We start from the raw sequence: 13,137 nt of genomic DNA, 5'->3' as shown, positions 1-13,137 counted from the left end.
TATTTATATGTTCTAAACTCGTTCTTTTCAGCGGAACAAATGATCGTCGTCTAAGTTGGACGTTAAAATGTTGATTGAGATATGTTAAAATATAATCTCATTATTATTATTTGAGTTGTATTTTATGGAGCGACTCTCTATTTACATTAAGTCGCTGAGCAAGTGCTTCAAATATTATGTCATCAAGCCAGTGCTTGAAAGTAACGACGATTTCAATAAACATAATTAAAATATGATTTTATTATATCTCAGTCAACATGTTAATGTCCAGCTCAAACGATCATCAAGGACTGATTTGGAAAATATGAATAGTTAGGTGACCATTTAATAACTTTTAATAGTCAGTGACTCAATAAAACAATATCTTATAATAAGAGAATTATTTTGTAATTTTTATTAGTAAGGGGACTCAATCAAGTAATGTCTTATAACCGGGGTCATTTATATACTTTATCCTTTTATTTATGTATATGTCCATCCTATGTTGACATACATACCTGCCTTCTAAGGCATCCAAAAGCAAAAAGCCACTCTGTAACAAAAAAACAAGACAATTCTTTTCTTTAGCAGAGAGAAGAGAAGCAGGGGGGGGGGGGGAATCAGTGACTCAAAAAGGAAACCTTTCCTTTCTTTTGCGATTTCCATTGCAGAGAAAAATGAATGGCCATCAAGCACCAACAACACCTATTAATCCCCCACAAATCTCCCAAATGTTTCAAAAATTCGCCTTGGCTTTCAAGATCAAGACTTTCGAGTTCTTCGCCGATGAAGAAGACGACCATCACAGCATCAACGCTGATGGATTCTCCCTCCTCGACTCCACCGAAGACTTCATCACCGACCAGAAAGTCGTCGTCATCAAGCCCGGCCCACCTCCCAATTCATCTTACTCGATTAACAAAGCTTCCCTCTATCCAACCATCGATACTCAGATCGCCGAATCATTGATTTCTTCCGTTTTCGCCACTGTTTCTTCGTTCGAAGCTTCGTACCTACAGTTACAAACTTCGCACGTCCCCTTTGTGGAGGAAAGTGTGAAGGCCGCTGATAGAGCTTTGGTTTCTCATCTCCAAAGATTGTCTGATTTGAAGCGTTTTTACAAGGAGATTTCGAAGAATCCCGGTTCTGAAATCGGGTCGGTTCTCGGTTCTTGCTCGGAAGCTCAAGTGCAAGAGAATCAAAGCAAGTTGAGGACATTGGAGATAGTTTCGAACCGTTTGCAGGAAGAGATTGATGGAAAAGACAATAAAGTCTCGAGTTTGAGGAAGAAATTAGCTGAGATTCAATGGGCTAACACCAAATTATCCAATAAATTATCTGGTAATCTGAATTCAGCTTGTGATGTTCTTTTGACCATTAAGGTATTTCATTCTGTTCTGCATAATGCTTGTAGAGCAACTCATAAGTTCAGTAAGATTTTGATTGGTTTGACGAGAAAAGCTGGGTGGGATCTTGGTTTGCTGGCCAATTCGATTTATCCTGATATTGATTATGCTAAGGAAGGGCACACTAGATTTGCTTTTCTATCATATGTTTGTTTGGGGATGTTTCGAGGTTTCGATTTAGAAAGTTTCTGTTTGCGCGACGATGAAGGGGATAAGGGTACTTTTTCATTGAAGCAATTGCTCGAACACGTATCGAGCAACCCCATGGAGTTACTTAGGGACCAAGACTCTGAATTTTCGAGATTTTGTGAGAAGAAGTATCAAGAGCTTATTCATCCCACTATGGAGTCGTCGATTTTTAGCAATTTGGATCGGAATGAGGTCATGCTGAATTTGTGGCGATCGTTGAGCATATTCTATGAGTCATTTGTTAGCATGGCTAGTTCTGTATGGACACTTCACAAGCTGGCCTTGTCATTTGATCCTGTGGTTGAGATATTTCAAGTCGAAAGAGGAGTTGATTTTTCTATGGTATTCATGGAAGATGTCACCAAGAGATGTAACTTGCCAGGACAAACTAAGGTGAAAGTGGGGTTCACAGTGGTTCCGGGGTTCAAAATCGGAAGCACCGTGATTCAGTGTCAGGTCTATTTAGGTGGGTCACAATGTAAAGGGTAGTTGCTCGAATATTGCACCATGTAGAGAACCAAGTTATACTGAATCTTCTCTTTTATAGAAAGGGTTTCGGAGAAAAGTTATTTCGGCTCGAATCTTCGGGTGCAACCCTTGAAGGTCCGCCGGTATTGTAGATAAACTGCATTGACATCATGACCCCAGTACCTAAAGACCGAGTAAACACTTACTGTATACTAACTCTGCTGCTGAAGTTTGCACCGAGCTCGAGGGAGTGATTGCGGTAAGGCAGCTTCTTGACTATCTTCTGATACTTAACAAAATTTTCAGGTTGTGAATTTCTTTTCTTACATTCGCATGTGAGTCCATGTAGAAATGACTGTATTTTGAGTCTTGACACGAGATAAATACTACACCAAATGTGTATCTGCATAATTGTTTCTTATACAACCGCACATCGTATTCTTTTTCGTTTACAGGTTGTGTCTTTGATTAGAGCAAACATGTTAAAGCAAACTTGCATTGCTATTTTAAAGCGGTAGAGTTCTGTGATTTTGTTGAATCAATTCGAATCTGGAGCCTAGTAATCCATGCTATTGTGTCATACATTTCTTGGATGTGATCAATGCAGTTGGTATTTTTATACTCAATCACGAATTATGTGAAATAAATGTGCTTGAACTTCAATTCCATGATAATTGTTGTTTATGTATCTCAAATTTATCTGTGTTGCTGAGATTTTTCGATTTGCAGCAGTATAAATACAAGCATGGTATTCTTCTACTCTGTCCCGATAGGTACATCTAACTCTGCATTTTCTGATATTCTGCTAACTTCTATTGTGATAACCTGTGTGAAACTGTCGGTTACTTGGTTTCACTTTGTGCACGTATGTTTGTGTTCTTGATTTAGTAGGATTCGGCTATTACACGAGTGAGTTCTTCTTCGTTCTCACTCGTTTCAATTCAAATTTAGGGTCGTTTTATGCAATATCTAGGACCATTTTACTTTTGTCATTAGTATTTGTTAGATTCCTTTGGCCTCCAGATCAATGGTGCTCTGAGCCGACTTGTTTGAAGTATCATGTACTTCAAATACACGAAAATCTCTTTGTTGGGGGGTGGGAATTAAGCATACTAGGTGAGACACATCCGTATTTTGTACACATGCTTGAGTCTCAAGTAACAAAGTTCTTTTTATATAGTTTTTTTATTTAACCATATGGTATAAAGTTGTTCGAGTTATTATATTTGACCTAGTTTATTCGAATTATTTAGAGTGATTCGAGCTATCAGATATAAGATATGTTTGTAAAAAAAATTCGTATTCCATCATAATTCTTCTCTCGAGTGTGTTTGTAGTTTATAAAAAGTACATGAAAAATAACATAAATATCTTTAAATCTTAAATTTTATAAATAAAATTTTTGCCATTCTAAATTTGTGTAAGTACAAGTATTTTTATGCTTCTATAATTAATTTAATTAAATTGTGAATTATATTATTTAACTAATCATTTAGACCTATTCAGTCGTAAACAATTTTTATTATATCAAATTAAAAAATAAAATCCATCGATTAAAATATAAATACTTGATGAGAGAAGTTTACTATTCTTATAATCGTATTCAACCTAATAGAATTAATTTTTATTTGAACTATTAAATTAATAAATGACACACCGTAACACTCGCAAAATATATACACATAATGTTATTTAATTTTTAAATTTTAATCTTGTCATATCTATATATAACTTAATAATTATAAATAACGGTTTATGAGTGTTGTTCTCAAAATTTTCAAAAAAAAAATAATTAAGTACTTAAATTATTTTTTATACCTAATTAAACCTCAAATAAAAAAACTAAATTAATTAAACATTTTGATCAATTTTATCGTTAAGTTCTTATTAGGGATGTAAAAAGTTGATATGACCTATAAAACTTACTGAAATCGATTCGAGTCAAAACTGTTTGTGACCTAAGCAGTGGTGATCTGAAACCGACTCGAGTCGAAATTGTTTTTAACTTGAACACAAGTTAGACCTGGAAATTGTGGATCTGAACCCGACCTGCACCGATATGAGAACGACTTGAACCCGAATTGAACCAATAATATGATAACCGAACCCGACCTGCATCCTACTGATATGAACCCGAACCCGAGATTAACCTGATAAATAATTGGTATTACCTGACCTATAATTGACTCAGCCTGTAAATGATCCGACTTGTTATTGAGCTTATCTGATATTTACCTGACTTATAAATTACCATTGATGAAATTATAATATTTTGATGAAGTTGTGAGATTTTGACTTTATAATAAATCATGTTAATTAATATGATTAATTTTTAGATGTTATAATAAATTATTAATTATGATAATTAAATTAATAAATTTACTTATTATATTAATTATGATTCTTATATTATAAATCTTAATTATAATCATTACAAGTTAAAATATTTTTTATTGAATATGAATAATTAAATTAATTATAATCTTTAAAAGTTAAAATAATTTATTTATTGAACATGATTAATTTAATTAACTTAAATATTTATTAGTTTAATTTATGTTTTATGTAATAATTAATTAATAATGTAAAGATAATTTATCTTAAAATTTGAACATATATATAAAAGATGAATTTACTTGATATTGAAAATTTAAATAATATGAGATTGAAAATTTGAATAACATAAAACTTATAACAGTTCAATACAATAAAATTACAATAAAATGAACAAAAACAAATGTGTTAAAATCTAACCTCCAAGATCTTATAACAAAAGTTTTATAAGGCTAAAATTCTTACTTTGTTACCAGAAATTTCTTCATCGAGTTTTTATCTCAAAAGATCTAAATGCTTTCAACATTATTAAATCATGGTCAACTTTTCAGCTTTAAAAACCGAAATGTCACCAATAGAATTTAACATGAGCAATTATTTAGACAAAAAATTTACAAGTTACAACAATTTATTCCAGCCAAACCAACAATAATTTACAAGGCAACAAAAGACAGCAATAAACATCATTACATCAATTCATCATTTAACATTTCTGCATTCAACAATCATTCAGTCAATGATAAAGCCAAATGGAATATATTAGCGAATAGTGCCAAATATTTTCAACTTTACCAAACCCTTACAGAATCAAGCATTCAACAAACACTTCTAAATCAAGCAATATCAAGCAGAATTAGGACATACTCATTCAAGAAACATTTAGCATTATGCTTGTAGTAACTTGTAAGGCACCTTACAAAAAATAGATGCATTAATAAACAATTTGAAAAAAATTAATTTAATAAACATAATAAAAAAGTTACCTTTAAAGGGAGAATTAATATATAATCATTCACAAACCAAATCTAATGTTTTGACTTACTATAAAACACCCTACAAAATTAAAAAAATAAGATCATGAATAAGCAATTCAAAATATTAATGAATTTAAAATTAAAAATAAAATAAAAATTTTATTTACCTTTACAGAGAAGAATCATTATCTACAGTAAGATAATCTTCATCCCTTTCCTCTGGCTCAAAACCATACAACCAATTACAGGTTATTACAAAAATCTCAACATTTGTAGGTAAGAGTTTAGCTCTCAACTTGGTCAAAATTTGCCCCCCCCCCATACTAAAGGATGATTCAGATACAACTAAAGTAATTGGAATAGCCAATATATCTCTCACCATGCGAGAAAGTATCAGATAAGAAATACTTTGATTTTTCCAATACTCTAAAATATCAAAGTCAAATTCTCTAGTATAAGGGACAAGGGGTAAACTGATGTAAGAGTCAACATATGATCGTCCACTCCTTGAAGCAGCTAAATTGGCATCAAAATTCTGGAAAAAAATAAAGAAAACAAAATAATTAAATTATGAAAACCTAATAAAATAGATTAAAATAAATAAAATTGAATATATAATTCTAAAAACTAACTTGAAATAGATATGATTTTTTAAATGATCGAGCTCGATTGAAACTTGACCCACTTATGTCTAAAGATGTGTTACTTTGGACAGAAGAAGAAGAACCACAAGATGCATTTTTTGAATAAAATACATATAACTAAATAAACTCATTATAAATGAAACTTACCCTCCGTTGAACCTCATCCTCGACATAAAGAAAATTGTACATGTAATACCCCAAACATCAAGTCAGTGACTAAAATGTAAGAATTTATTCAATGGTTTAATTGGAATAAATTAAAAAGTTAAAGGACTGATTTTGAAAATTTATGTATAGGACTTGTTATAAAATATGGAAGAATGGAAGGGTATTATGGTTTTTTAGCATGAAATAAATTTAATATCCATTTTTAAAGATATTTAAAGTATGTGAGGAGAAAGAGAAAGGAAAATAAAAGTCTGGAAAACTTGGTTATTTTCTCTTCTTTTTCCTTTTGTCGTGAGCCTCTATTTCCAAGGTGAGCTACCTTCCAGTTGGTTGTTTCTTGAATTTTTGAGTTGGTTTTTAGTCCTTGGGTGATATAAAAGCTTAAGGAAAGCTTAAGGATGAATAAAACTAAGAGTTTGGTGAATTAATGATAAATTGGTGAAATGGGTTTTTAAGGGATCTGATAAGATAGATTAGTAGTTGGATTTCTAATGATATATTTGACTTGTCAAGAGTTTAATTAAGATGTTAGAAGTATTAGAAATGACTAAGAAAATGTTTGAATAATTGGTGTGATTTTTAGTTTTAAGTGTTCTATGGAGAAATTAGATGTTATAAAAGGATTTATAGAGGTAATTTAGCTAGGATAAGTGATAATGAGTTTGACGTATTAATGGAGTTAACCGTAAGATGTTTAGGTAAATTTTGGGTAAAATTCGAAGTCGGTAAATGAAGAACAATACCGATACTATAAGGTTAAATTGAAGGGAAGAGTTTGAATAAGATGAACAATATCGATACTGACCGAAGTAGTATCAATACTGAAATGGGAGAATTGATACCAAGAGTAAGGTATCGATACTATTATTAAGGATGAAATTACAGAATGCCAAAATGGTATCGATACTAAAGTGGGTATCGATACCATAAAAGAGAAGTATCGATACTATTATTAAGGATGAAATTACAGAATGCCAAAATGGTATCGATACTAAAGTGGGTATCGATACCATAAAAGAGAAGTATCGGTACTGTAGGAGGGGTACCAATACTAGTCAGTCTGAAATTTAAATTGGGAGTTTTTATTTCATTTATGTAAATGCTAATTGGTTATATTTTAATGTAAAGTTGGTATTGATCTTGGACATATTGATGTGTATATTTGGATTGGAACCGTACCGAAAGAATCGATATAGTACAAGATTGAACGAAAGGAAAAAAAGGACTTTGTTTAGGACTTACGTGAGGCAAAAGTGAGTGCAATTTATAGTTTTATATTAGATATGAGGACGGCTTGCGATAAGTCAACCTCAAAGTTTTCGATTGAAAACAGTTTATTTTATTAACATATGAATGTGTTTTATGTGAAAATGTTACATATGAAAATGTTTTATATGAAAATGCTCTATGTGAAAATGTGTTAACTGAAACGTTCTACGTGTAAATACCCTACGTGAACATGTTCTATGTGAATAAGACACACTTTGAATAATGAAATGAAAAATAATTATATTGTTAAAGCCCAAGGTATATGTATGAGAATTAGAGGTATAGTTGGCATGCCAAGATTCAAGGGTTCTACGTGATCCTTCGGGACAAATCTATGTGGTCTATCGAGACAATTCTACATGATCTTTATGGATAAAATTCTATGAGGTCCTTTGGGACAAATTCTATGTGACACTTCGGTACAAATTATATGAGCGGTGGTGACTACATTAGTGCACAACCTCAATGTAATCAGATACCTAGAGTTCTCGGTAATATGCATTGGGCTATTAAAACAAAGTGATATAAATTAAACAATGTCTAAAAGTATATGTTCTTTTCATAAAATGTAAATTGAGTTCAGTATGAAATGAATAAGCAAATGTTTTTCAATGCTTTATTATACTCGTTATTGTCTCACTAAGTCATCGACTTAGTGTGTGATTGTTTCACACGTAGTTTCAAAGAGATCGGAGGAGAAATGCTAGGAAAGGACAACATACGCCTGGAAGATCAGATCATAACTATTTGAATCGTATGTTTCTTATCAATTTGTAAATTTGTTGGCATGTATCACAAAGTTTTTAAATGGAAATGCTTTGATCAGTTTTGTAACTATACTATTTTAAGTTTATGAAATTATTTTAGTACTTATTTTATGTGGAATTATGAAATTTATATATATTAACTGTTGTATGAGGGTTTTACCACAAAATATAAAGAAATTTTTTAAATTTTCTAACACTTTTACAAGAATCAAGTTTTGAAAATGTCAATGTAACACCTCGGATTCGTATCCGAGTCGGGTACAGGTTGGGAATGCTATATTTATTGGTATCAGAGCTAAGGCTTAACTGATTTTAAGTTCGAAACGAAGACATTTTTATTTTTGTTTTAAAAAGTGTGCATGCCAACTAAAAGTTAAAAATCTCGGATCTGATAGGGTAATTAGTATGTTGTCCTTACTGATAGAATAGTGATCCTATCTTAGTAAATGTCGGACTACGAGGGCTACCGAAGTGAAGCGGGAGATGGTATGAGGGCAGTAGTAATTCACCTGCCCCAGTTAGGCAAGGTGAATAGCAGATGTCTCAAGGAGTGCCTGTACAAGATCAGGGATCGTTTCTAGGATGTTGGACGTGATTCTGACGTGTTTCCAACTATCTGCTCCCCCAACTCCTAAGATGAATGTGGCTAAGGAGCTAAGAAGTTTAGGAGCACCTAAATTTAAGGGAGAAGCTGAGGAAATTCCTGTTTCTGCGGACCTTTGGTTAAATGATGTGAAGATAATGCTAGATGGTCTCCATTGTTCTGAAATAAAGAAGCTGGATGGAGTAATCTCATTGTTACGAGGACAAGCATGGATATGGTGAACTAACGTGGCGATGAGAGCTACTAAGTACCAGGTGACATGGTCGTTCTTTCTTGAAGAGTTCAAGAACAAGTATATCAGCGATCAGTTCATCAAACAAATGAAACAAGAATTTATGAATTTGAAGCAAGGGAATCGTATTATGTATGAGTACAAGTGCGAATTTGATGAGTTGAGCAAATTTGTAGCTGAATTGGTCCCTACAGAGAAAGACTCGTGTGATTGGTTCGTAAAGGGTTTATGCCCCAAATTGAAGGAACTACTGTTAGCGCTAAATTTTTCCACATTTCAAGAGGTGGTAAATAGAATTAAAGCCTTAGAACGAGCTTAGAATGAAATATTTGGGGAGCAAAAGACCCAGTGGAACAAGAGAGCTAGTGCCTTGCAATTAAAGAAAAGTCGAGGTTCGGGTATTTAACCTCAGCCTAGATATGAAACAGTTACATCCTCAGGTAGAGGATCAAATCCTGTAAGAGTTAAGCAAATTCAATCAGTTGAATCAGTTACGGGAAAGTCATCTCGATGTCAGCATTGTGACAAAAATCATAGTGACGTATGTCGGATGGTATCCGGGGCATGTTTCAGATATGGAGACACTGGACATTTCATCCGGGATTTCCCATTGATGACCAGAGAACCTGCACAGTCTAAGATATCTGCTACTGTACCTTAGAGAGATAGAGGGTCAAAGAAGGAATCACTCTGAGTCAGCCACTCAACCTGAAATGTGCTCGACTGCTCGGGTCTACAATCTTAAGAATAATGAATATTATGATGATCCGGAGATCATTACAGGTACTTTCCAGTTAGTTGATAAACTTGTTTTGGTTTTGATTAACCCAGGGTCAACTTATTCTTATATTAGTAGTAAATTGGTGAGAGAATTGAAAATACAACTAGAAGGTATAAGTAATGATGTGATTGTGACTAACCCGTTAGGGCATAGTGATCAGGTGAATCAATTGTTTCGAGGGTTTCCCATAAAGATTCAGGGAATTAAATTTCCTACTAATATGATGGAATTACCCTTTGAGTAGTTTGAAGTTATTCTGGGAATGGACTGGTTGTATCGTTACTATGCCAATGTCGATTGTCGATTGGAGCGAGTAGCTTTGATAAGTCTTGATGGATCAGAGGTAATTGTGGTCAGTGAAAGATTTAATCTATTAGCTAATGTGATATCGGTAATTTCAACTAAGAAGTTAATGTTGCAAGGATTCCAACCTTTTATTTCCAATGTGACCGATATTCAAGCTAATCAGAAGATATTGCAGGACATTCCAACGGTCCGATAATTTCCAGACGTATTTCCAGCTGAGTTATCGGGATTACCTCCTGATAGAGAGGTTGGGTTTCAAATTAAGGTTATACCGGGAGCAACACCAATTTCAATGGCTCCTTACTGAATATCTCTTAAGGAACTGAGTGAGTTAAAATCTCAGTTGCAAGAGCTTTTGGATAAGGGATTCATCAGACCTAGTGTGTCACCTTGGGGTGCTCCGGTGCTATTTGTAAAAAAGAAAGATGGTTCAATGTGCCTCTGTATTGATTATCGACAGCTCAACAAGGTGGCCATAAAGAACAAGTATTATCTCCCAAGAATTGATGATTTATTTGATCAACTCAAGGAAGCTTCAGTGTTCTCCAAGATTGATTTACGCTCTGGCTATCATCAGTTAAAGATTCAAGAAAATTCTATTTCAAAAATGGCTTTTAGGACTCGGTATGGCCATTACAAATTCGTAGTAATGCCTTTTGGATTAACCAATGAACCTACAACGTTTATAGACCTCATGAATAGAGTATTTTAACCGTACCTCGATCAGTTCATGGTTGTATTCATTGATGATATCTTGATGTACTCAAAGACAAATAAGGAGCATGACGCCTATCTTCGAGTGATTCTTCAAACACTTCGAGACAAGAAGCTTTATGCTAAATTGTCTAAGTGTGAATTTTGGTTACCTGAAGTGAGATTCCTTGGACATGTGGTATATGCAGAGGGGATTCAAGTGGATCCTTAGAAGATTAAGGCTATAATGGATTGGAAAGTTCCAAGAAATGTTTCTGAAGTAAAGAGTTTCTTAGGTTTGGTTGGATATTATCGAAGGTTTGTTAAGGACTTTTTGATGATTTCCTCCCCTTTTACAAAGTTATTAAGGAAAGATGTTCCATTCAATTGGATGGATAAATGCCAAAAGAGTTTCGAAAAGATCTCACAGAGGCTCTAGTGCTAGTGCAACCAGAATCGAGCAAAGACTATACAATTTAAAGTGACGCTTCCCATAATGGTTTGGGATGTGTTTTAATGCAAGATGGAAAAGTAGTATCCTATGCGTCGAGACAACTTAAGCCACATGAGAAGAACTATCCTACACACGATCTTGAGTTAGCAGCGGTGGTGTTTGCACTGAAGATTTGGTGCCACTATTTATATGGTGAGCATTGTTACATTTACACATATCATAAAAGTTTAAAGTACTTGCTGACTCAAAAAGAGATAAACCTGAGACAAAGAAGATGGATTGAGCTACTTAAAGACTATAATGCAATCATATACTATTACCCCGGGAAAGATAACGTAGTAGCTACACACTTAGTCGAAAGACTTTTACAGCTTTATATATGTTAGATGCCCAACTTGCGTTTAAAGAAAATGGTGCTCTAATGGCTAAATTAAAGTTAAGACCGTTATTGTTGGAGCGAATAAAATAATCACAATAGAGAGATTATAAGTGTTTAGTCATATTGGAACAAGTAGAAAAAAGGTGAAATCAAAGACTTTGAAGTAAATTCAAATGGATGTTTATACTAAAGAGATCGAGTTTGTGTTCCAAATAATGAAGAATTGAAAAGTGAGATACTTTCTGAAGTGCATTGTAGTCCTTTGACTATGCATCCAGGAGGGATTAAGATGCACCAAGACTTAAAAGGAATATATTGGTGGCCAGGCATGAAAAGAGCCATTTTAGAGTTTGTTGCAAAGTGTTTAACCTGCCAACAAGTGAAAGTTGAATATCAAGTGCCTTCAATACTATTACAATTGATATTTATTCCTCAATGGAAATGAGAAAGAGTTACAATGGATTTCGTAACTGGGTTACCTTTAACACTGAACAAAAAGGTTTCAGTTTGGGTTATTGTGGACCGATTGACAAAGGTTGCGCATTTCATTCATGTTCAAACTGATTATTCAATGGATAAGTATGTTGATCTATACCGAAAGGAGATAGTTTGATTACATGGAAAACCAATTTCTATAGTTTCTAACAGAGATCCAAGATTCACTTCAAGATTTTGGAAATCTTTACATGGAGCATTGGGTACCTGATTAAACTTTAGAACGGTTTTTCATCTACAGACAGATGGTTAATCAAAGCGGATGATTCAGGTTCTGGAAGATATGTTAAAAGCATGTGTTATTGATTTCCACAGATCAAGGGAGAAGTATATGCCGCTCGTAGAACTTGCTAATAACAGTAGTTATCAATCAAGTATCAAGATAGCGCACTATGAAGCTTTATATAGAAGAAACCATTGAATTGGTTTTAATTGAAAGATCAAGATTTAGTAGGGCCAGATCTGATCAAAGAAGCTGAAGAAAAAGTAAAGATGATTCAAGATAATCGTAAGATAGATGCTGATCGACAGAAGAATTACGTGAATTTGAAGAGAAAGGAAATTGAATTCCAAGTAGGTGACAAAGTGTTTCTCAAAATATCACCTTGGAAGAAGATTCTCCATTTTGGATACAAAGGACCATATAAAATTATAAAAAGAGTTGAACAGTGGCATATCAGTTAGCACTGCCACCAGAAATGGAGAAGATTCACAATGGTTTTTATGTGTCAATGCTCAAGAGTTATCGATCAGATTCTTCGCACATCATAGCACCAGAAAAAATAGAAGCCCAATATGACCTGACCTATGAGGAAGAACCAGTGCATATTTTAACACCTGAAGTCAAATAACTAAAGAACAAGACAATTCTGTTAGTTAAAGTTCTCTGGAGAAATCACAAAGTAAAAGAGACGACATGGGAACGAGAAGAAGATATGAAAACACAGTTTCCTCATCTATTTATGCAGTGAAAATCCGAGGAAGAATTTTCTTAA

General features: G+C 33.6%; 1 protein-coding gene across 1 annotated transcript; it reads left to right on the top strand.

The window, feature by feature from the left end:
* Window positions 1–601: 601 nt before the first annotated feature.
* Window positions 602–2,568, top strand: LOC120157933 (protein GRAVITROPIC IN THE LIGHT 1-like). The gene has a single exon (XM_039168900.1). The coding sequence runs from the start codon at window positions 657–659 to the stop codon at window positions 2,061–2,063; it is 1,407 nt and encodes a 468-aa protein (XP_039024831.1). The 5' UTR covers window positions 602–656; the 3' UTR covers window positions 2,064–2,568.
* The last annotated feature ends 10,569 nt before the right edge of the window (window positions 2,569–13,137 follow it).

This window comes from Hibiscus syriacus, unplaced genomic scaffold, assembly GCF_006381635.1.
Source record: "Hibiscus syriacus cultivar Baekdansim isolate YM2019G1 unplaced genomic scaffold, ASM638163v2 tig00111278_pilon, whole genome shotgun sequence".
Lineage (NCBI taxonomy): Eukaryota > Viridiplantae > Streptophyta > Magnoliopsida > Malvales > Malvaceae > Hibiscus > Hibiscus syriacus.
This window is presented reverse-complemented; position numbering and strand designations above follow the sequence as displayed.